This window comes from Capsella rubella, unplaced genomic scaffold (genome assembly GCF_000375325.1).
Source record: "Capsella rubella cultivar Monte Gargano unplaced genomic scaffold, Caprub1_0 scaffold_7, whole genome shotgun sequence".
Classification (NCBI taxonomy): Eukaryota; Viridiplantae; Streptophyta; class Magnoliopsida; order Brassicales; family Brassicaceae; genus Capsella; species Capsella rubella.
In genome coordinates, this window is record NW_006238917.1 from 15,155,491 (window position 1) to 15,176,254 (window position 20,764).

General features: G+C 37.7%; 10 protein-coding genes across 13 annotated transcripts in view; 9 read left to right on the top strand and 1 right to left on the bottom strand.

The window, feature by feature from the left end:
- The first annotated feature begins 710 nt into the window (after positions 1 to 710).
- On the top strand, positions 711 to 2,375 carry LOC17879315. The gene is made up of 2 exons (XM_023778562.1): positions 711 to 1,125; positions 1,204 to 2,375. The coding sequence occupies exons 1-2, from the start codon at positions 711 to 713 to the stop codon at positions 2,373 to 2,375; spliced, it is 1,587 nt and encodes a 528-aa protein (XP_023634330.1).
- A 584-nt stretch (positions 2,376 to 2,959) lies between these two features.
- Positions 2,960 to 5,451, top strand: LOC17877743 (putative ubiquitin-like-specific protease 1B). Of its 3 annotated transcripts, XM_023779374.1 has the most exons (10): positions 2,960 to 3,431; positions 3,486 to 3,574; positions 3,668 to 3,744; positions 3,827 to 3,920; positions 4,051 to 4,155; positions 4,273 to 4,362; positions 4,446 to 4,571; positions 4,665 to 4,768; positions 4,906 to 4,978; positions 5,070 to 5,451. In XM_023779374.1, the coding sequence occupies exons 1-10, from the start codon at positions 3,140 to 3,142 to the stop codon at positions 5,130 to 5,132; spliced, it is 1,113 nt and encodes a 370-aa protein (XP_023635142.1). In that variant the 5' UTR covers positions 2,960 to 3,139; the 3' UTR covers positions 5,133 to 5,451. The 3 variants fall into 3 exon arrangements, with proteins under 3 accessions (XP_023635142.1, XP_006283898.1, XP_006283897.1); XM_006283836.2 differs by having other exon boundaries at positions 2,960 to 3,574; XM_006283835.2 differs by having other exon boundaries at positions 2,960 to 3,526.
- Positions 5,452 to 5,518: 67 nt separating this feature from the next.
- Positions 5,519 to 6,734, top strand: LOC17879047. Its single transcript, XM_006285451.2, has 3 exons — positions 5,519 to 5,819; positions 6,162 to 6,407; positions 6,583 to 6,734. Exons 1-3 carry the CDS (start codon positions 5,620 to 5,622, stop codon positions 6,614 to 6,616), a joined length of 480 nt encoding a protein of 159 aa, XP_006285513.1. The 5' UTR covers positions 5,519 to 5,619; the 3' UTR covers positions 6,617 to 6,734.
- Positions 6,735 to 6,824: 90 nt separating this feature from the next.
- LOC17877906 (mediator-associated protein 3) lies at positions 6,825 to 7,241 on the top strand. Its single transcript, XM_006284906.2, has one exon. The coding sequence runs from the start codon at positions 6,846 to 6,848 to the stop codon at positions 7,122 to 7,124; it is 279 nt and encodes a 92-aa protein (XP_006284968.1). The 5' UTR covers positions 6,825 to 6,845; the 3' UTR covers positions 7,125 to 7,241.
- A 336-nt stretch (positions 7,242 to 7,577) lies between these two features.
- LOC17877564 lies at positions 7,578 to 8,864 on the top strand. Of its 2 annotated transcripts, none has more exons than XM_023779212.1 (5): positions 7,578 to 7,681; positions 7,896 to 7,981; positions 8,057 to 8,159; positions 8,277 to 8,466; positions 8,557 to 8,864. In XM_023779212.1, the coding sequence occupies exons 2-5, from the start codon at positions 7,901 to 7,903 to the stop codon at positions 8,570 to 8,572; spliced, it is 390 nt and encodes a 129-aa protein (XP_023634980.1). In that variant the 5' UTR covers positions 7,578 to 7,681; positions 7,896 to 7,900; the 3' UTR covers positions 8,573 to 8,864. The 2 variants fall into 2 exon arrangements, with proteins under 2 accessions (XP_023634980.1, XP_006284757.1); XM_006284695.2 differs by having other exon boundaries at positions 7,900 to 7,981.
- A 521-nt stretch (positions 8,865 to 9,385) lies between these two features.
- LOC17879854 (B2 protein) lies at positions 9,386 to 11,346 on the bottom strand. Its single transcript, XM_006283940.2, has 5 exons — positions 10,411 to 11,346; positions 10,228 to 10,328; positions 10,050 to 10,133; positions 9,837 to 9,947; positions 9,386 to 9,745 (listed from the first exon to the last, which is right to left on the bottom strand). Exons 1-5 carry the CDS (start codon positions 11,144 to 11,146, stop codon positions 9,704 to 9,706), a joined length of 1,074 nt encoding a protein of 357 aa, XP_006284002.1. The 5' UTR covers positions 11,147 to 11,346; the 3' UTR covers positions 9,386 to 9,703.
- A 451-nt stretch (positions 11,347 to 11,797) lies between these two features.
- Positions 11,798 to 13,695, top strand: LOC111829512 (26S proteasome non-ATPase regulatory subunit 8 homolog A). Its single transcript, XM_023778691.1, is given in 8 exon segments — positions 11,798 to 11,883; positions 12,030 to 12,162; positions 12,506 to 12,609; positions 12,706 to 12,745; positions 12,747 to 12,839; positions 12,842 to 12,978; positions 13,068 to 13,191; positions 13,194 to 13,695. Coding segments are annotated over 7 exon segments (735 nt in total). The 5' UTR covers positions 11,798 to 11,883; positions 12,030 to 12,057; the 3' UTR covers positions 13,326 to 13,695.
- A 399-nt stretch (positions 13,696 to 14,094) lies between these two features.
- On the top strand, positions 14,095 to 15,876 carry LOC17878694 (protein ABIL4). Its single transcript, XM_023778690.1, has 9 exons — positions 14,095 to 14,257; positions 14,402 to 14,484; positions 14,579 to 14,729; positions 14,815 to 14,914; positions 14,995 to 15,051; positions 15,140 to 15,185; positions 15,276 to 15,346; positions 15,436 to 15,527; positions 15,636 to 15,876. Exons 1-9 carry the CDS (start codon positions 14,159 to 14,161, stop codon positions 15,771 to 15,773), a joined length of 837 nt encoding a protein of 278 aa, XP_023634458.1. The 5' UTR covers positions 14,095 to 14,158; the 3' UTR covers positions 15,774 to 15,876.
- A 330-nt stretch (positions 15,877 to 16,206) lies between these two features.
- LOC17878756 (E3 ubiquitin-protein ligase SINA-like 7) lies at positions 16,207 to 17,854 on the top strand. Its single transcript, XM_006284234.2, has 2 exons — positions 16,207 to 16,489; positions 16,994 to 17,854. The coding sequence occupies exons 1-2, from the start codon at positions 16,376 to 16,378 to the stop codon at positions 17,708 to 17,710; spliced, it is 831 nt and encodes a 276-aa protein (XP_006284296.1). The 5' UTR covers positions 16,207 to 16,375; the 3' UTR covers positions 17,711 to 17,854.
- Positions 17,855 to 18,716: 862 nt separating this feature from the next.
- The window catches only part of LOC17880748 (mediator of RNA polymerase II transcription subunit 37f), a 3,078-nt gene continuing 1,030 nt past the window's right edge, over positions 18,717 to 20,764 (top strand). Inside the window, exons 1-5 of the mRNA XM_006286270.2 lie at positions 18,717 to 18,897; positions 19,251 to 19,518; positions 19,609 to 19,823; positions 19,920 to 20,162; positions 20,279 to 20,763. Of these exons, the coding sequence (XP_006286332.2) occupies positions 18,843 to 18,897; positions 19,251 to 19,518; positions 19,609 to 19,823; positions 19,920 to 20,162; positions 20,279 to 20,763 (1,266 nt within the window). The 5' untranslated portion in view covers positions 18,717 to 18,842. The remainder of the gene's footprint in view (positions 18,898 to 19,250; positions 19,519 to 19,608; positions 19,824 to 19,919; positions 20,163 to 20,278; position 20,764) is intronic.

Here is a 20,764-nt window from a genome sequence, read left to right on the forward strand (position 1 = left end):
TTAAAAAAGAGTCAACTTTTAGAGTTTATACTCTTGCTGGGTTTATTATTGAATCACCTTCCCTCGTAACAAGCTTACTGTTGCTGCTACTGTTGTTACCTTCTGAAGGGTTTCTCATAATTGTGAACATGGCTTGCTTTGGAAATTCCCCATTAAAACCCATACTTAATAGGTTGCTTTTTATTTGAAGGCTTGGCTTTGTGCTGCTCATGGATACAAGAAAGATTCCAGTGTTATGCTATTGGAATGGATGTATAAAAGATGATCATGATGGTCCATCCTATCAAGGGTCAAGTCCAAGAGGGCTCAGAGTTGATAGCAAAATTAAACTTGCCGAATTGTTGGATGATCTGCATCGAATTACTGGTTTTGCAAAGGGCAAGTTTCAGATTGGTCTGATTGGTAAGTACCCTTCCATCGCTCAACAACTGATGGTCAAGTATGTGCGTTTGCCCATTGTGGATGATTGTAGTTTGGAGATGATGCTTGAGGTTCCAAGGTACTATCCATTTATCAACAGTCTGGAGTTGTATTTAGAGATCAAACCGGTTGTGTCTGTTGGCTCGCTATTGGCAAATCTTGCAACCCGAAAGCGTTTTCGACAAGAGGATGCTAACATTGATGCACATGGAAATGCGAGTATGAGAGACATTACACAAAGAAGCACACGACAGGACACTAATAACGGGTTGGTTATATTTGAGAAAGGTATGGATGATGGAAGGTGTGGAAATGGTGGTGGAAATGAGGCTGCAGAGAAGGATTCATATATGAAAAAGCCAAATCCAATAAAAGACATCAGCGATTTTTACGCGACGAAGTTGATTTTGTCTACGGGATGGCTAGATGAACGTGAGTTGCATGTTGGGATGATTTTTGGAGATAAAGATGAGCTGGTTAAAGCAGTGAAGCTGTACTCTGATAGAAGGCAAAGGGAGTACCAAGCTGACGAGTTTTTATCTACTTTTCGATGCAAGAAAAAGTGCTCATGTACGTTGCAATGCAGTAGAGGCTGCAGGTGGGTTCTCAAGGTAGCTGAAACCAAGAGCAAAGGCTTCATGATAACAGAATATGAAGGTCCACATACTTGTCAGCAAGCAGATGTGGGGTCAGATTTTTTGGCAGGTGAGATAGAATGTCTAATAAAGGCTCACCCCTCACTTTCAATTGCAAAGCTGAACGATTGGATAAAAATAAATTTAGGCTACACAGTCTCGCATTCTATTATGTGGGATGCTAAAAAGAAAGCGGCTATTGCAATCTTGGGAGATTTGGACAAGAGTTTTAGTTTATTGCCCAAGTTAATGGCTGCCCTTTGCTCCTCTAACAAGATGCTCTTGGAATGGCAATATGATCCTCATCCTGATCCCAAAGACGCATCCTTTCGTTCTGTGTTTTGGGCGTTTCAACAGTCAATTAAAGGGTTTCCTCACTGCAGACCTCTCATTATCGTGGATACAGTAGACTTGAGCGGTAGCTACCCTGGGAAGCTATTGGTTGCGGCAGGACGTGATGCTGAATGTAGGATCTTTCCACTTGCCTTTGCGATTATTACCAAAGAAAGTCTCTCAGCTGATATTTGGCGTTGGTTCTTTGCATGCATCAGAAAGAAAGTAACTCAAAGGGATGGCCTTTGTCTGATAACAAGTCTTGATCCTGACATAGTTGCAGTTGTTAAGGAGCCTGAGTGTCAGTGGGCGCAACACCGATTTTGTCTTAAGCATCTGTGCTTAAAATTTTATGATGTGTTCGGTAGCAATCTCATGGCAGAGTATGTTTCCAAGGCTGGATCCACGAAATCCGTAGCAGTTGTTGAATCCTTCTTATTGACAATCGAACATATGAATCCAGATGCTCGGAAATGGCTAGACGAAATACCTCGGCATCAATGGACTCTGGTTTATGATGATGGCGGGATGAGATACGGAGTCAGGACGACAAACTTAATCTATAGGACATATGGTTTCATAAACAACGCAGATGATCTTCCAATCACAACCTGCATCTTGCTAATCTTTGATCACCTGGCAGAGTGTTTCAAATCTGCACGTGGTGGACTTATGGAATCACTGAACAGAAAAGACTTATTTCCAAAATTTATTATGGGATATCTTGAAGTACTTGGAGTACAATCCAGAGCGCATGATGTATTGCCATTAGACGGTACCGGGGAGAAGTTTCAGGTCACGCATGTGATTGGAGATGAAAAACCAAGACTTGTTGTTGATCGCAGCGCTCGGTTATGCACTTGTGGGGCATGGCAATGTTACAAGTATCCATGTTCACACATGTTAGCGGTTTGCAGGTGGCTGAAAATTGATCATTCGCAGTATGTTGATGAATTTTACAGTACAGAAAGTTCTCTTGCAGTGTAGGCAGCTAATTTCAGTCCGCTTCCGCGTGTCTCTGATTGGCCTGAAGCTTCCCAAGTGCCAAGATTGTTTCCTCCTGGAAGTTGTCCGATATCAGCAGAGCCAAAAACTGAACAAAAAAGTCCAAGAGTGGTAAAAAGAAAAAGGAAAGGTCTGAAATGGTGAAAACCGAACCGAGCTAAATCGTTCGTCAATATGATTTGATTAGGATTGTTAACTGGTTTCTTACATCGATTAAGTTTGGTTTGGTTCCTTTTTTGAGTTTAGGAGAAGGCTAAAGACGTTGGTGAATGCTGAACCAAATAGTAAGGATTATTTTCTTTTTTTTGGGAGATTGTAAGAGAGTACACTATCGTATCGTAACTCACTGAACCACTTGTTTAACGATTTCCAAGAGATATTTCAGTCTTTAGGTCGTAAGTTATAAACCACTCTTTAAGTCTTAACTACAACCGCAGTTCGGATTAAAAAAATGTTGGTTCAGATTTCAAATTGATGAAATTTCGTATTGGTTAAGTTCGGTTGGATCTCTCAAACTGACCAATTGATGTAAAATGGGTCGGCTCGAGTGGGGTGTGAAGTTAAAGAGACTTAAAGGTTAAACCCTAAAATGTTTTCACTCTTGTCCTTTGTCTTAAAAATGTCTCTCCCGCTTCATCTTCTCCATTAGTTTCTTGTCTCTACCAAAGTCACTTGCGGAAGAAACGAACTGAATCTGAACTCTCTCTCTCTCTCTCTCTCTCTCTCTCTCTCTCTCTCTCTCTGTCATGGCTGTTGTACTCAACCATGGCTCTCGCAATCGGAATCGGAATCGCCGGATCTCGCTCCGACACTCCTCCGATTTGAAAAAGAAACGCACAATCTCGGGCAAACCAGTTTCTAATACCACAACAACATTGAGCCTTAGACAAGAATTTCACACCTGTAGCAGAGGGTTTCTTAGATTCAAATTGTGGGTTCGTGCTTCCGTCTTACTGAAAAAGAAAGCAGCAAGACATCATCCTAGCCTTGATCACTGTAGCAATCATCACAATGATTCACAAGCTCAACTTGTTGAAGATGATGATGACTGTAGCAATCATCACAATGATTCACAAGCTCAACTTGTTGAAGATGATGATGGTAGGATTCATGAACTTTCTTCCACTGATGGGGTAGGTATTAAAAAAAACTCTCTTTTCTTGAAGAAGCTTGTTGAGGAGGTGATTCAAAATTCTATTTTTCTTGTTACTTTCAATCTTTGTTAGCAGTTCTGTATTATTAAGTAAGCGCTCTTCTATTGATTTTGTGTCAAGTTTTCTCCTGAACCTTTCTTACCTCTCAAAGAGGAGGAAGTAGCTCAAGTCAAGACTGCCTTCTCTGAGACGAATAGGTATTTCTTTCTTTATTTTCAGACCATATCATGTGATTGTGACTGTCTTATTTGAGAATTTAACCACAGTTGCTATCTTTAGAATGAAGATAATGGTTTCTCATAACAAGTCCAGAATTGAAATCTGTGGAGAAGCTTTACAATGCCTTATGCCGACTCAATTGCTTAACGACGAGGTAGTACTTCTTCCTTCATTTGTTCCTCATAAATCTCATCTGTTTATTATTGTTTTCAATTACTCCTTTTATGTTTTTGCATCACTATTGTTGTATCATACTATGATGCTCTTCTTTGTTTTATATATAGGTCATTAATCTCTATCTCGAGTTGCTGAAAGAGAGAGAAACTAGCTATCCCCAAAAGTACTCCTTCGTCAAGTGTCACTTCTTCAACACCTTCTTTTACGTTAAGGTTTGCTTTCTGTTTTAGTTCTCATGCTTTTACAAACCACATTAAGGTCTCTATGACTATGTTTATCAATGTGTCTCACAGCCTATGTATTTTCCCCCTCTAATTGCATTTGTTCAGCTCGTAAGGGGCTCCGGCTACAATTATGAAGCTGTCAGGAGATGGACTAGCCAGAAAAGGCTAGGATATGATCTTATTGACTGTGACATGGTGAAGTTTTTTCCTTTACTTTTTTTTTTTTTTGTAAGCTGTAATATGAAAATCCAATTTGATTGATGATGAACCCTGTGCAGATATTTGTTCCAATCCACAACCGTGTACATTGGTCCCTGGCAGTGATTAACAATAAGGAACGCAAGTTCATGTATCTTGATTCATTGAATGCAGCTGTTCCTCATCCTACAATTTTGAATGCTCTGGTATAACTTTTTTGATGATTAAAACTCTGTCCATTTGTATTTTGGAGATGCAATGCTATGATTTATGGAACCCGGCTTTATGTATTGTTTCAGGCAAAGTACTTGGTAGATGAAGTAAAAGACAAGAATGGATATAAAATGGACATTACTTCATGGGACATGGAATACGTTAAAGAACTTCCTCAGCAACAGAATTGGTATGTAATTCCCATTTTGCTTATGTTATTTTGATCACTTGTTTGGAATATCATCTTCATTACATTATTAGCAACCACTATGTTATGGCAGTTCAGAGATCTGCTAACAGACACTAGTCTTTTGTAATAATTCCCAGGTTCGACTGTGGCATGTTTATGCTTAAATACATTGATTTTTACAGTAGAGGACTGAGTCTACAATTTAGCCAGGTAAATCAAGAGAAGACTGATACTGTAAAATATGTTTTTCTTTTCCTTTTTCTCAGTTCTTTAAATTCGTCTTTGATTCTATCTTTTGCAGAAACACATGCCATACTTCAGGTTAAGAACAGCAAAGGAGATACTCAATTTGCGAGCTGACTAATTACTTCCCCTTCTTGGTGACATTAGCTTTGCTATTTTACAAAGCCAACATTGGTATTATTATATTAGTTAAGCCTCCTCTTAGTTAAAAAATTCTATTTGGAGTGTGGAGAATGCTACCTAGCTATCTTGATTCCTTTAATTATTGGTTAAATCTTTCATTTTTTTTTTCTTTGTTGAGATGAGAAATGAAATTTAAAGTTTTAAACGAAAAAAAAAAAAATTATAAGTAAAAAAAACATGCATAGCTTAAATGATATAAATGGGACAGCGTTATCTTTTAGCTATTATCTTTACTTGTCTAAATTAACATAAGAAAGAAAAGAAAGAAAAAAAGAGGGGAAATATAATAATATTATCTATTGGGATTACAGTAATGTGTATACTTAGTTTTTTTTTTTCGCGTTTGTGGCCATTATCATCTTCTTCTTCTCGGCGAGACTCTCTCTCTCTCTCTCTGCTCTCTTTAGCACACAGAGGAAAGAGAGATGGCGAATTCTATTTCATCAATATCTCTGCCGCGATGTTTTGTCTTCAACAATGGTTGTCACAAATCAAGGCCATGGCCGAGCTCTAGCAGTCTCAACCTCAACAACTCATCAAATCCACAACTGTTCTCTCTAGCTTCTTCGCCGGCCTCCGTCGTAGAAACTGATGGTGAAAACGACGACGGCGACCTCACTTTCAGGTACCCTTCTGCCAAAAATTAAACCTTTCCCAGTTAATCCAATTTCGTTTGAATTTTTTTAAGGATTTTAGAGTTAGCAAGCATGTTAAAGATTTGAGTATTATGTTCTGTTGTTTAATTGAAAGGATGAATCTTTAATTTTGGTGAAACTGCATATTGTAATGAATCTCTTAGTCTCTACCATGATAACCTCATGAATGAATGTGGTAAAAGTGGTTGCAGAGCATGTAATTGCTTTGTGTTGTGTTGCTTAGTGAAAGATGAATATATCTATCTGTGTCGAGTTTGAGAGATTGCATATTCTGAGTCTCTCTAGACTAACTTAGAGGTGGTATGAAGCAGTGGTTGCAGAGGGTGTGGGAAAGAGGAGAAAGAGAGTGGATGTAACGGTGATGGACGGATTCAAGGTGGCATTGCAACTGTTCCTGGATTCGGTTGGTGGCCTATTAAGGCTTACAGGCCTTGTCCCGCGTTTGTGGAGTCTGGAGGTAGATACCGCCGCATAGGACAGAGCATGGACGAGGTTGCATTTGGTCGTGGTGACTCTAAATCCTCCACTTCCATAGACATCGCTGATTCACCCCTGAGGTATGTTTAATGTGTGAATATACACATACTGACATACAAATCAACAAGCAAAGAATCAAGAATTGCAGAACAACGAAAACCACGTTTTAGCATCTGCATTCAAATGCGTTCTCTAACTCCTAAACCCTTACACGTTAATAATGATCATGTTCTTCTCTCTTTGTTTGTTTTGCAGCAATAAAAAGCCGAAAAGCTCTTCTACCAAGTGATACACATATAGCTCAATCTTGGAATTTGTAACAGTACATTCATTGGGCCTAGATATATTATCGGCCCATTTGTAAACCTATGGCCCAGTAGTTAAGAACAACGTTAAGAAGATTATTATCTCATACTCTCTCGGGGTACTCCGACAAAATAAAACAAAACCCTTTAGTCGAAACACAAGCCAAAACCCTTTCGTTTCTTTGTGTCGGCGTCTCTCGACATCATCAATCAATGGAGGAAGAAGTAGGGAGAGAAGAAGTAGAGATCGATAAGGATCTGCAGAGGAAAATAGAGAAGACGGTGAAGAAAATCTTGAAAAAGTCGAACTTGTACAAGATGACAGAGATCAAGGCACGAGATGAAGCTTCAGTTGAATTGGATCTTGATCTCTCCCAAGATCCTTACAAGGTCATCGTGAAAGAAGTTGTTGAAAGTTTCCTCGAAGAAACAATAAAGGTGGTCGGCAAGAAGATTGCGATGCTTCCCGAGAAGATAGAGTCGAGTATTTAGATATTTTCAAAGAGGCTTATCTTTTTTTGTTTTTGTCAATCCGAAATTGGATACAGTTTAACTATATGATGATTTCAATGATTAATGCCACAAACTTTTCTAAGTTAAAACTAAACTGTGACTTGTTATTTCGAATCTTGATCAATCTGAAACTAGTAAAGCATCCATATTGTAATTTTTAAGCACATATATGATATGATTACACAGGCGTAATAGAGAAGAGATGATATCGGTTTACAACTCTTCCACTGATTTGAAACCGGAAACCGAAATTGTCGGTCCGGTTTAATAGGTTTCTGCCGCGAATGTCATACTTTAAGTTGTAAAGTCAAGGGAAACCAAACGTTGTTTCTAATCCACGTCAGCATATATTATTTGAAACGACGGCGTTCCAAGAGTATCTCTTCATCTTCCCTTCTTGTGTAATAATTCTAAACAGGGTTTATCGTTTACATCGCTCTTGTCTCCCCTCTGCAACTATCTACCGACGAGTCCACTTGTTCACGAGGACGAGGATAGGCCTTTTTAATCATTTGAGTCTGTTTGATTCGTGTAAGGTGAGTGACTTCGATTGATTTTATGTATGGTTTGGTTTTAGTTAATGCTTACCTCTCTTGGTTAGCTAAGGTTTTAACTTTTCCCATTAGTTTAGTAAGTATGTTGGCATATATTAGGATTAGACAGGAGGGTATCTCTTGTTTCTATCTGTGCAGTGAATGTTTTACAATACTAATATCTTTGTGAATCTTGGAAACATATATGCTCTTCTAGTTAGGATGGAGGAACTAAACCAAATCTTGAAGAATAATAGGACGGATGATCTCACTTGGTTTTGCTCTCTCTCAGAATCTGAATTGGTAATTACTTTGATCAATTTTACCTTCTTTCTTCAGTCAAGTAAACATATTGATCAATGTTTTTTTTTTTTTCAGGATATGCTCATCAGCTTAAAAAAACTAGCCATTCAACGCGCCATAATTAGTGGTCACCAAGAATTAGCTGACAAATTTGATCTTAAGTTGCTCCGAGCTCTAGGTTCTCTTCTAACTTCCGAGACTTGTAATATGTTGTTATCTATTAAACATTGTGAATAGGTATTCTTGTGAAGCTTTTTCATCGTTGATCTTATGACACAAGTATGATATTTCGCAGGGCTTGTGCTAATGGAGTATGTAAGAAAGAGGGTAGAAGATGATACTTGTCTTGCCCCAAGTGTTGTTAATCAACTCAGCCTTTTGGATAGTTGTAACTTGTTGGAAACGAGTGTAGATGGTACTATAGACACTGAGGATATTTTAACTGAAATCTGCAACAACAATTCAAAAAAGAAATCACGGAAAAGGTTTTACTTAGTACATACATAGTCTAAAGAGTTAGGCCTTAATTTGTTTATTCCATGCTAAATACTTATGTATTTCTTTCGTGTACACAGGAGGCGGTCCAAGTGAAACTGGCATTTCGCAGAGAATAATTTTGCTCGGTTCTGGTCGGTGTGGCTTAGACTCTGGAGCAGAGAATAGTTTTTTTATAAGATGATATTCCTGATTATATACCTTGCAGTATCATTTTATGTAACATCTCATTGTTTCTTCGGCCTCTTTTTCTTTTGTCCATGGACCGATATGCTTGTGATTGATTATGTGGAGCTTTGGTGTGATAATTTTTATTTTCCAGAAATCTTAGTTCAAACTTGTAGGACATAACTGAGCTTAGTACAGCAGTGTCTGGATAGGCGGGAAATAGAGAAATTGATATTCAAGTGTTGTTGTTAAGAATACAGATCATACCGTAATATATCTAATTTGTTCCACAATCAGATCATGTGTTTGCTTCAGTTATTGAGAGAAATAGTGACTAGTCTACTAATCCAAAAAACAACAAGGCCATGATCGGTCGTTTGACTAGAAGGCTGTCTTTTAATCCGACCATCTAACAACATGTTGAATGATTCAAACCCTAGTTTAAGATCATGCATACTGCATACATATACCAAAACATATGCAATGTTTTGAGGATCACTACAAGTTCCGCTATGAAACAATGAAAATGTTATCATAACCGAGGATCACTCACCCTCCTCGAAACAAACCCCTAAGAAGAAATGCAAACTAAGATGATGAAGTCTCTCACAGTCTCACCAGTTTAGTTCTTTCTCACACACGCTCTCTCATTTATAATTCCGAATAGTATAAATGAAGCTCAAGATAGAATAAGGTGTTAGAAGAAGAGAGCAATAACAGATAAACATAAAAACAAAAAAAAAAACACAAATGGATAGAGTTCATCTCATTTCTCGCTGTTTTGAGTTGTACACAATGTTATTTTTATTTATAATTTACACAAAAAAACAAAAGTGGAAATGTATTCTTCATCCAGCCCACGCAAAAATAGAACATATCTTCTGATTTCCCATACATTCTGGGAAAACACTTTAAAAGAAACCGTAAAACTAGTAATACGATACCATTTCTTCAGACAATTATTAATACTCCTCCTTATACTTATATATATATAATCGGGTATATCTCTCTTTCGTGTTAACAAAGCACTATTTCGTGTTCTTCATTGGTATCCCAATTTCAAGGGTTTTGGTCTTCGAAAATGTCCAATAGAGCAAGGACCTGCCAAAACATAAAGACTTTGAATGAATGAAAAATACAAGGAAGTTGCAAAAAGCGTTAGATTTTGAGTTATGAACTGAAAAATAAGTACCTCAGGGACACTGAGTTCAAGCCGGAACTTAGGACCGTCGTAGTGATGCAAAATGGGTCGGAAAGAATCTTCTTCCAGTGGTAAACACACTTTCCTCGTTATGGCCCTAACCTTTTATTATTACAAAAACAAACCCCAAAATTTGTTAGAACCGCTCCCTAAAACATGTGTAGACAAGAGCTTATAGAATGAATCGTAGCAGTAGTATAGTACCTGAGCAGGGAATCGAGATTCGCCTGGACATTTCTTGTCTTCAAAAGCATTCAACTCAATGTTTGTTCCTCCGAAGCTAGCTGCCTGAATTATTTTTAAAAACCATTCATTCTATCTAAGTAGCTAATTCTGACGAGTTTATAAAAATAAAACGAAAGATTGTGCAAAGAAAAAAAACCTCGTAGATTCCATGAAGTTGGTGAGTGGAATAGTTGTAAAGAAACAGAGGAAGTCCTGGAGTTATCGCTCTCACCGAGTCCCTGTATCTTGGTGGCAATCCTAAACAATTTCAACCCCAAAAAATGTCAAAACCAAAATCAATCGAAACAGAAACAGAGAGATGTGAGGACAGAGTGAATACCGAAAAGCTGGCGTTTGAGATTCTCTTCCATGGTGTCGTTGTTGCAGACAAAGATGTAACCACCAATGGTTTCGTTTCTTGGCAAAGCCTCTGCTGGAGGAAGCGTCTTGAACCTCTTGTCCAAACCACTATTCTTGTCGTCTTCGTTCCTCTGGCTACTGTTCTGATGATTCTTTCTGTTCTTCTTCCCACCTTTCTGAACCTGATGATGATCTTCATCGACTCCTTTGTTCTTCCCACCTTGCTTTAGATTCACGTTATACCCATACTTGTTCATCGACGTGTAAACCCCTTTGTTGAAATCTCCATTAACGGCGCCTGACGGTGTGTAACCGTTAACGTTGGCGTTGACTGAGTTGAATTTCCAGGTGTCGTTGAAAGGGGAGTTGAATTTGTCGGTTGGGTTCTTCAAATCAAAAGTGGATTTTGATCCGACGGGTCCGAAGCCCAAACCACCCATGTTGTCGTTGTTGTTTGGACCAGAAGACTTCCAGTTCCAGTTGGAATTGATGTTGTCGGAACTAGTCTTCTTCTGATTCTGGTTCAGATGATAGTCGATCTGGTTGATGTTCTTGTCGGCAGAGGCCGCGATGTCCAAGTTACGACGCTCTTTGAAGACAGAGTTGGTGCTCCAGATCGAGTCATTAAGCGACAGGTTCGCTAGATTTGGTGTCTGAACTCTCAGCTGGTCGCTGAACTGCCAAAAAGATTGCTGATTGTTGTTGTTATTCTCCATCTCCTCTGATTGATCTGAAACAAACTAAAAAAAAAATCTGATTTTGCGATCTGGAATTTATCCAAAGATGAAAGCTTTACGCGTGGGTGAAGGATTTGGGAGATTTAGGGGGTTGGTTTTTTTAAGTAGAGAGAATTGGTGAAAAATGGGTGAGAAAATTTATAAAAGAAAGAAGAACGAAGAAAAAAGTTGTAAGCTTTTAATTGGAGCAACTGTGTCATCCAGTAGAAATTTCCACGAAAGTCACATACCATTATTTATTGGGATATTCTTTTTTTTTTGGTTCGGCTTTTTCAAGGTTGCGTGTGAATATGACAAAGTGGATTAGTAAAAAGTTAAGTTATTAAGAGAAGAAAAAATATTTAAAGTACACCCCAAAAAATATGTATTATCCCAAAACTAATTTTAATTAATGTACTTTTTCGTCGGATGTTTTTATTTTTTTTTAATTGCTTAAGATCGATTACAAGCGGCGGCAGGTAGCGAAGAAGACGCGGTCTAGAAGAACTATTGGAGATTTTGACGTGGCAGACTTTTAGAGAGAGGAGTTTTTTTTTCTGTCAATAGTGACAATTATTTTTATTTATTTATTATTATTTGAAAATAATCAAAATAGGGTTTGATTTGTCTTAGAGGCTAAGGATTGTGGACCAAACACCAAAAACGCGTTGACGAGAGAGCGGGAGAGTGAAAGTGTGTCAGCATCAAGTTCACGACTCTCGTTTTAACCATAACACGTATTAACGAAAAACCCGGGAAGCTTCTATTGGGCTTTATTACCACTTATTATATTTGAGATTAAACAGGCCCAATTACGGCCCAAAAAGGTGACATTGTTTGTTCTTGTTCTTCGTCTTCTTCTTCTTCTTCTTCTTCAAGCCAGTGCCACAGAGAAATTCATAGATAGAGAGATGGATCCGCAGCTAACGGAGGTTTCTCAGCAGTTCGAGAGGTTTAAAACTGCTTTTGTAAGAAAATATTTCGAATTGTGTACCAATTGCTTGTCTCAGCTTAAGGTATTGTCTCCTTTATACCGTCGATATAGCAATGTCACAAAAAACAAAACTTCTTTCAGTGCTACATTATGCTCAGCTTCTGGTTTTGTGATATAGTTTTTGATTTAGTGTTGTTTTTGGTATATTCATTCTGTACTCAGATTCTTCTAACAAAGTTCACAAGTCTACCACCTTTGTTTGAGAATACTCCTAATGCAACTCAGGAATTGACAATTGCTAGTAACCTTATCTTCTTCATTGAGTCAATTTTGGTTAGAATGGTCATAGGATAGGACATTGCTGATGAGAGATTTTACTATCTTTATTGAATTACTGAAGTTTTGGGAACTGGCTCTACTCTCAGGGGATATTTATTGAGTATGCTGTTGTTCTAAGAGTAAAAACTGAGGATCAGGACGCGTTCGAGAGAGATTTCTTCCAGTTGAAACCGTATTATGTTGATGCTAGGTGACTAATGATCTTGTGACTATCATCATTATCTTATATCATTGGATGCAAATGCTTTTGCTCAAGTCAAGTGTGTTTCTTTTGTTCCTGTACCAGGAGCTGTCTTCCGCCCTCTCAGCAAGAGAATCTAATCCTTTGGTCTGAACCTACTGCGACTGCTTGTTCAGAACAGGATTGCTAAATTCCACACGGAACTGGAATTTTTTTCGTCTGCAACCTTGGAGAATCCTTTGCATCAACCATGCTGTGGAGTGTGGAGCTCGAGCAATCTTTCATGGAAGGTGCCTATAACTGTATGTTGAGTGCTAGACAGACCGCACCTGATGACACTTGCGTCTATTTCATGGATCTCTTGGCAAAAACCATAAGGTAAGAGTTAATAAATAAAATGCATAGGCATTCATTTATGACACTTTCTCTTATTTAGCTCATTGCCATGACTTTAAATCTCATTGTAGATACGAAATAGCTGGATGCAGAGAGAATGCGTACGATCATCTCTCAATCAGTGAGGGTCGTAAGATGTTGTTACTCTTCTCTTTTGATCAAGAACTGTTAACATATGTTAACGAAGAGCACCCGGAGAGTGGGCAGTAAAAGATGGTATAGTTGTGTTCCAAAAAGCCAAAGAAACCGCACCGTGCAAGGAGATACCGTCTCTGCAACTCATCAACCAAACCCTCAACTATGCCAGAGATCTCGAGCTTATCGTGTAATCCCCTACTCTTAAATCTTTCTTAGAGGGTCATAAACTTTGTTTATCATGTATGACCTACACCACTTATCCACTCATAAGTAATTATTATTCCCCAACCAATTGATTTGATGATTCATGGGACAGTTTTGGCTCTGTTCGTTACATTGAAATGATCCGAGGGGTGTTTTTGTCGTCTGGTTATAATGCAACTGATATATGTGTTATGTTATGGTCACATGAATGATTTATAGGCTCATAAAGGCAACTCCATTGAATGAGTCCGTGATTGAATTTTGATTCTTGTGTCCCACTTATGTGTATTTATTTTCTTTAGATTCAATTTTGATATTTTCTTTTGTTTATACAATTTCAAGAAAGGGACAAGAGTATCAAAATTGTTGAGAAGTTGTTTTCTCTTTAATTAACAAATTGTTGAATAATTCTTCTTTTTGCTCCATTAATTTTCCAACTACAAATCTTCTTCTTTTTTTGACTTGTGTATTTATAATTGATCCAATCATTTATGTTTAATTAATTTCATAAATATCATTTTAGTAATTGAAAAGTGTGTGGCCTAAATTTATATGCATTTCTCCGGGTCATTATGTTTTGATTTGTCGACTGCTTTTTAAAATTATTTTAACTCTCCTGATAATTAATTTAATATATTCTTTTCCATCCTTTAATGAAGTTAATTTGATTTTATTAGTTACTAAACATATAAAAACAAAATATTAACTTGTAAAGAACGTATGGAATGTGGTAAAGAGTGTGTATAGTGTCTCCACTTGGATCTTTCTTACTTACTCCATTATCTTCTCCTTCTCTCTCTCCCTATAGCTCATCTCATTAATGGCGAACTCTACATCTTTAGCTATAGTTCTTCACCAATCTTCCAATAATGACGAGCTCTTCATGAAGCAAACTCTTCAATTCTCAGAAACTCTCAAGGTTTGTGTGCTCCTTCTCTCTGCCTCTCTCTTTCTCAATTCAAACATTAGATTGATTGATCAATAGGATTCTGTTTTTTTTTTTTTTTTTTTGTCTTCATTCAAGATTCATCTTCTGTTCTGTTGTTCTTTTGGTGTTCTTAAGGATTTGAAGAATTTGCGGAAACAGTTGTACTCAGCTGCTGAGTATTTCGAAACATCTTATGGCAAAGAAGAACACAAAGAAACGTAATTTTGTCTTGTCTTTCTTGATAGTAACGAGAGTATTTTTTTACAAGTCCATGTGTTCTTGAATTTGATGAATGATGAATAATGATGGCAGAGTCATAGAGACGTTGAAAGAGTATGCAGCAAAGGCAGTAGTGAACACAGTCGATCATCTTGGTTCTGTTTCTGACAAATTCAACTCTTTCCTCTCTGACAACTCAACCCATTTCTCCACCACTCATCTTCGTTTATCTTCTCTTGAACAAGTAAACACTCAAACTCGAATCTTGAATCATCAATCTTGAATCTTGAAACTGTCTCACATTTTGTGTGTGTGTGTGTTGTATGTAGAGGATGAGACTATGCAGAGAATACATGGGGAAGAGTGGGACTCATCAGCATTTGCTTCTATTCCAATATCCTCGCCATCATAAGCGTTACTTCTTCCCTCGTATTACCTCTTCCCCCTACACAATTGACCCGTTTGATCATTATTCGCCCTACCTCTGATCAAACTTTTTTGTCTCACAGAACAAGGAAGAGGAACAAGTTTCTCTGCAGGAGATGACTCACACCGGTTCAAGAGTGGTATCTAAATCCGTTACTTTATATCCAAATTGTTTGATTCGTTTATGTTTATAAGATATCTGAATGTTTCTACTGATCTGTTCTAAAGCTGTTCGATCAACAATACTAGAAAACCTCCCAAATAACACTCCAAGGTAGAATCTTGAATATTCTTATCTTCTTAATGTTCTTCTTCTTGGATACTGGTTTTGTTGTTTGTACTGAGAATGATTTGTAAAATGCAGGAAAGCTAACAAGTCAGGAAGCTTCTCTTTTGCACCCATCGTACATAACAACATCAGCAACAAAACCCCAAGTACTACATATTAACTAAACTAATGACACTTCTTTACTTGGCTTTTGTTAGATTAATCTCAGACAAGTAAGTGAGTGTGAATCTTGCAGGTAAAAGAACAAACTCTCCTATGAGATTCCCTCTCTTACGTTCAGGATCTCTACTGAAACGTTCAAGCTCCCCAAGTCAACCAAAGAAACCGGTATGTATAGATAAATAGCACTTACAAAGATTACTCTACTTCAATTATCAAGATCTTTGTTTAGTTAATTACTCTTTCTTGCTATCTTGTGTGTGGATTATAATAAAGCCCTTACCGGAACCACAAAGAGCGATATCTTTGTCGAGAAGTACAGAGATAGTGGAGATAAAGCAATCTTCATCGCGAAAAGGGAAGAAGATTCTGATGCTCAAGGCATTGATGAGTATGAGCAAGTCCAAAAACTAAATCTCTTCCCTTTGTATTTTGATAATCACAAGATTTTGTACAAATTTAATGTGAAATAAGAGAGTAATGCTCATTGTTCCAATATTGGTGCTTTTTCTGATTATTTGATTGCAATTTCACATAAAACATACAAAAAACTATGTTCACTTTTAGTTCTACACTACACTCTCTTTATCTTTGACTTAAAAGAGTCAAAACCAATTGCTGTATTTAACTATGATCTTCAGTGACCACTACTAATCTGAGTCTATTGTTTTCTTTCTTTAGCCTTACTTGTTAGGAGTTTGAATAATGCTGCAATTAAATTAGATGTCATCACCGTTCCAACAGCCTAAAAGGCTTTAACTGGCTAAGCAGCCCAATAAGTCCACGATAATTGGCCCATGAAAACTAGTAATTAAGTTCTCGGACTTCACGAGGAGAACAAAGAGAAGACGAAGAGTTGACAAGAGTGATAAATGATGATGTGAGAGAATATGAAGCATCTCAAATGGAAGATTAAACAACAACAAGTGAAGAAGATCTTTTTTTAGGGCATAACCACCTCTCCTTTTTATATGTGTAGTAGTTAGTAACCTAAACTTACCATCTCTTTGATCGACATGGAGTATTCCTCAGTTCAACAGCTAAGGAGGAAACAACAAGAAGTGTTCATAGATCTTGATGTTCTTAATTGTCCCATTTGCTACGAGCCACTCGCTATTCCTGTCTTTCAGGTTACTTTCTCTTTCTTTTTATTATTGCATTCTGTATCCACATAATAGTGACCCTATATAGTTTCCTATGTGTGGTCATTCTAGCTAGTCAGCCTTAGTTGTGTTAAGCTGAGAATCTTGATATTGTAGGCTTACTTTGGGTTTTGTGGCTTACTTTGGGTTTTGTGGCTTACTTTGGGTTTTGTTTAACATCTTAACTTTTAGTTTTTTTTTCGATTTTTTTCATTTAGATTGATGGCAAGTTTGATATATATAGTCGAAAGATAATTTCAATTTTAAAAAGTTGGCTTAACATTTCTTTTGTACTCTTTTTGTAATTTGATAGATCGTTAATATTTCATATGTGTTTGGTCTCTCTTTTTTATTTGTCTTATTACTATAAATGTTTTGACGGAAACAGTTTTGAGTTAGTTTTACAAGTAGAGAATTCTTTCTTTTAGTTAATAGGTTTCTTCTATTCTATGTATGAATTTGATAGCAACTCCTCTGTTTTGAATTATTCAGTGTGATATGGGACACGTAGCTTGCCATGTTTGCTGGCCCAAACTCAAAAGAAAGTGTCCTATATGTGCTTTACCCATTGGTAACAAACGTTGCAAAGCAATGGAGAGTGTTCTCAGATCATTCAATGTCCCATGCCCCAACGCACATTTAGGTTGCACCAAGAGTGTTCCTTATGGAGGTGACTCAGACCATGAGAAGAAATATTGCAGATTCGCTATATGTTCTTGCCCTGAAATAGTCAACGAATGCAGTTACACTGGCTCATTGGATGATCTGTTGGGCCATTATATAACACACCACCAGCTAAAAGAGGGTTGTCTTTTCATTTTTGGTATGCCGAGAACTGTGCGGATGCCCATAAACGATAAGGTTTTTGTTATTACGATATTAAGAAGGATATTAATGTTTGCGGTGCAATGTTTTAGAGAGCCAAGTGGTGTTTATGTGGCTGTAAACTGTATTGCACCATTGGCTCCAGAAGTGGGGAAGTTCTCATATCGAATCTCCTACTCTTCTAATGGACGCATCTGTTGTAGTCACAAATCGCTGGAGATGAAGAGGGTTCTTCGAGTTAGTTCCCAAACCCCTCAAGATGATGATTGCATGTTTGTTCCTAACAGGTTATTGCGCGGTGAAGTGTTGGAGATGGAGCTTTGTATATCGGAAGTAGAGAATATGTTTGTTATTAGGTCTTGTATGGGATTAAATGATGTCTAAGTCTCTTTTGTAAGCTTCTTTTGATTTTTATTTTGCTTATCTATGTCATTGTTGTTAACTTAATGATGTTGCTTCTTTTGGTACTGACATTTTCATTACATTATTAGCATGAGAACAAGACTATGTAGTTGTTTAGTTTTTCTATCCATAAGCTCTTAATTAACTCACAAGAGCAATCTCCCATGTAACACTCTCATTATTCTACTTTTTGTTCAGTTCATCAATTTCATCTAAATAGCAGCAATCGTCATCGTTGGTTCTGTTTCTTGTAGATGCTTTGGTAGCCAATGTTGTCTTGAGTTTTATTTTTTTGGGTAAGGAGATGTTGTCTGAGTTTGGGTTGCAATTCCATAGAAAGCACACTAAAATGTGACTTTACTTTTCCTTCACATTCTTCTAATAGGTTTAAATTTTTATACTCTAGCGAGTAAAATCAATTCTTCTTTTTATTATCTACAAATTCTTTCAATAATTTCTCTCTTCTTTTTTAATGAATTTAATTTTGCCATCTACAAATTTTACCAATAATTTCTCTTTTTTTTTTTTAATGAAATTAATTTTTATCATCAACCAATTTTACCAATTTCTTTTTTTTTTTGTTCTTGTTCTTTCTTTTTATGTTAGAAGGCTAGAAGCAGCTCTGAGATTTTTATGGCAACCTACATCCAAAAATAAATAGTACTATGAGAAGTTAATAAATTGAGTGAAAATAAATTTCAATAATGCAATTTGGTTATCCCTCAATCGTTGATAAACAAAAGAGGCGCAATTGGCCCAGTAAAATATAAAAGAAGAGGCCCATTATCTAGAATTAAGAAGAAGAAACGAAGTAACAACCGACGGTCACGATTACTCCAACACAAAACCAGATCTGATTGGCTGACAGTATAGATCGTCGTAATGTGATTGGTCCACGTAATCTCCGATGACATAGTTATTATTTCTTCGTCTTCCATAGAAAGAGACTACTTCACCATCACCTTCGGGCACTTCTGGACCTATTTAAGCATCCCAGCTTCTTCTTCGAAGCTTGAACAATAGAATAAAGGAAGCTCTGTTCAAAACTAAGTTTATACGATCGAAACAAAGAGAGCGAGAGACAGAGAGAGATCGAAACGCAATAGTTTTCGATATGGCTCGCTCGTTCGGAGCAAACGGCACTGTTGTGCTGGCGATCATCTTCTTCGGTGAGTGCTCTCTCATCTTCTAAGTGATATTCTTCTTCAATTTGGATCTCTCTAGTCTGTGTAAATCATACAAATCTCCTCTGCATTGTTCCTTGGTCGCGTATTAGTATAGCTTGTTCCTGGATTTGATTGTGTTTGTTTTACAATGTTGAATTGCAATTTTACGATCTTAGATCTCGTTTACGTAGATAGTTAAAAATGTTTCTTTAGAGATTAATTTCATGGATAATGTGGTGACGAGATTAGGTTGTGGTTTGTGAAATTGGGATTGGTAGACAACTAGAGATTACAGTTTTGATTTTGATTTTGAAATTGTGTATTGAGCGATTGGACTTTCTTTTTTTACGTTTCAGGATGTTTATTTGCGTTTTCCACTGCCAAAGAAGAGGCCACGAAGCTGGGATCAGTTATAGGGATTGATCTTGGTACAACTTACTCTTGTGTTGGTGTTTACAAGAATGGTCACGTTGAAATTATTGCCAACGACCAAGGAAACCGTATTACTCCTTCCTGGGTTGGTTTTACTGACTCTGAGAGGCTCATTGGTGAGGCTGCTAAGAATCAAGCGGCTGTTAACCCTGAGAGGACTATCTTCGACGTCAAGAGATTGATCGGGCGAAAGTAAACACATATTCTCTTTCTCTTGCGTGGTTTCTGTTTGTTTCACCTTGCAGAGATGTTGATTTATTTCTTTCTTTTTGTATCTGGCAGATTTGAGGACAAGGAGGTTCAAAAGGACAGGAAACTTGTACCTTACCAGATTGTGAACAAGGATGGTAAGCCATACATTCAAGTCAAGATCAAGGATGGTGAGACTAAGGTTTTCAGTCCTGAGGAGATCAGTGCTATGATTCTGACTAAGATGAAGGAGACAGCCGAAGCTTACCTTGGAAAGAAAATCAAGGACGCTGTTGTCACCGTTCCAGGTTAGCCTTGTTGTTAATTCGGCTTTGTTATATGTGGTGGAGACATATTTATCTGGATTTGGGATTGATTGTTTATTTGGTGTTGACTATGCGCAGCTTACTTCAACGATGCCCAAAGGCAGGCTACCAAGGATGCTGGTGTTATTGCTGGGCTTAATGTTGCTAGAATCATCAACGAACCTACTGCTGCTGCTATTGCCTATGGTCTGGATAAAAAGGGTGGTGAGAAGAACATCCTTGTCTTTGATCTTGGTGGTGGTACTTTTGATGTCAGTGTATTGACCATTGATAACGGAGTGTTCGAGGTTCTCTCAACAAATGGTGACACTCACTTGGGAGGTAATATACTTGTACCCACGAATGAATCGTTTTCAATCACTTTTTGTTCAATAACAGAGGAGTGTTTGCTTCAGTGTTACGTTGGTGCTAACCTTTTGTTGTTATGATCTGCGCAGGTGAGGACTTTGACCACAGGATCATGGAGTACTTTATCAAGTTGATCAAGAAGAAGCACCAAAAGGACATCAGCAAGGACAACAAGGCTCTTGGTAAGCTCCGAAGGGAATGTGAGAGGGCAAAGAGAGCTCTTAGTAGCCAGCACCAAGTTCGTGTTGAGATTGAGTCACTCTTTGATGGTGTTGATTTCTCTGAGCCACTCACCAGAGCTCGTTTCGAGGAGCTGAACAATGACTTGTTCAGGAAGACCATGGGACCTGTGAAGAAGGCCATGGACGATGCTGGTCTACAGAAGAGCCAGATCGATGAGATTGTCCTTGTTGGTGGAAGCACCAGGATCCCAAAGGTTCAGCAACTATTGAAGGACTTCTTTGAAGGTAAAGAGCCAAACAAGGGTGTGAACCCCGACGAGGCTGTTGCTTATGGTGCTGCTGTTCAGGGTGGTATTTTGAGCGGAGAAGGCGGTGATGAGACCAAAGATATTC

Coding starts and splice junctions, on each gene's coding strand:
- LOC17879315 (XM_023778562.1), top strand. CDS start 711: ATGGATGATGGAAGGTGTGGAAATGGTGGTGGAAATGAGGCTGCAGAG. Junction 1,126..1,203: donor GGGGTCAGATTTTTTGGCAG/GTGAGATAGAAT, acceptor AAATAAATTTAG/GCTACACAGTCTCGCATTCT.
- LOC17877743 (XM_006283836.2), top strand. CDS start 3,140: ATGGCTGTTGTACTCAACCATGGCTCTCGCAATCGGAATCGGAATCGC. Junction 4,156..4,272: donor ACACCTTCTTTTACGTTAAG/GTTTGCTTTCTG, acceptor GCATTTGTTCAG/CTCGTAAGGGGCTCCGGCTA. Junction 4,572..4,664: donor CTACAATTTTGAATGCTCTG/GTATAACTTTTT, acceptor GTATTGTTTCAG/GCAAAGTACTTGGTAGATGA.
- LOC17879047 (XM_006285451.2), top strand. CDS start 5,620: ATGGCGAATTCTATTTCATCAATATCTCTGCCGCGATGTTTTGTCTTC. Junction 5,820..6,161: donor GACGGCGACCTCACTTTCAG/GTACCCTTCTGC, acceptor GGTATGAAGCAG/TGGTTGCAGAGGGTGTGGGA. Junction 6,408..6,582: donor ATCGCTGATTCACCCCTGAG/GTATGTTTAATG, acceptor TTTGTTTTGCAG/CAATAAAAAGCCGAAAAGCT.
- LOC17877906 (XM_006284906.2), top strand. CDS start 6,846: ATGGAGGAAGAAGTAGGGAGAGAAGAAGTAGAGATCGATAAGGATCTG.
- LOC17877564 (XM_023779212.1), top strand. CDS start 7,901: ATGGAGGAACTAAACCAAATCTTGAAGAATAATAGGACGGATGATCTC. Junction 7,982..8,056: donor CTCTCTCAGAATCTGAATTG/GTAATTACTTTG, acceptor TTTTTTTTTCAG/GATATGCTCATCAGCTTAAA. Junction 8,160..8,276: donor TAAGTTGCTCCGAGCTCTAG/GTTCTCTTCTAA, acceptor GATATTTCGCAG/GGCTTGTGCTAATGGAGTAT.
- LOC17879854 (XM_006283940.2), bottom strand. CDS start 11,146: ATGGAGAATAACAACAACAATCAGCAATCTTTTTGGCAGTTCAGCGAC. Junction 10,134..10,227: donor AACTTCATGGAATCTACGAG/GTTTTTTTTCTT, acceptor AAAATAATTCAG/GCAGCTAGCTTCGGAGGAAC. Junction 9,746..9,836: donor TTGAACTCAGTGTCCCTGAG/GTACTTATTTTT, acceptor ATGTTTTGGCAG/GTCCTTGCTCTATTGGACAT.
- LOC17878694 (XM_023778690.1), top strand. CDS start 14,159: ATGGCGAACTCTACATCTTTAGCTATAGTTCTTCACCAATCTTCCAAT. Junction 14,258..14,401: donor AATTCTCAGAAACTCTCAAG/GTTTGTGTGCTC, acceptor GGTGTTCTTAAG/GATTTGAAGAATTTGCGGAA. Junction 14,485..14,578: donor AAAGAAGAACACAAAGAAAC/GTAATTTTGTCT, acceptor TAATGATGGCAG/AGTCATAGAGACGTTGAAAG.
- LOC17878756 (XM_006284234.2), top strand. CDS start 16,376: ATGGAGTATTCCTCAGTTCAACAGCTAAGGAGGAAACAACAAGAAGTG. Junction 16,490..16,993: donor TCGCTATTCCTGTCTTTCAG/GTTACTTTCTCT, acceptor TGAATTATTCAG/TGTGATATGGGACACGTAGC.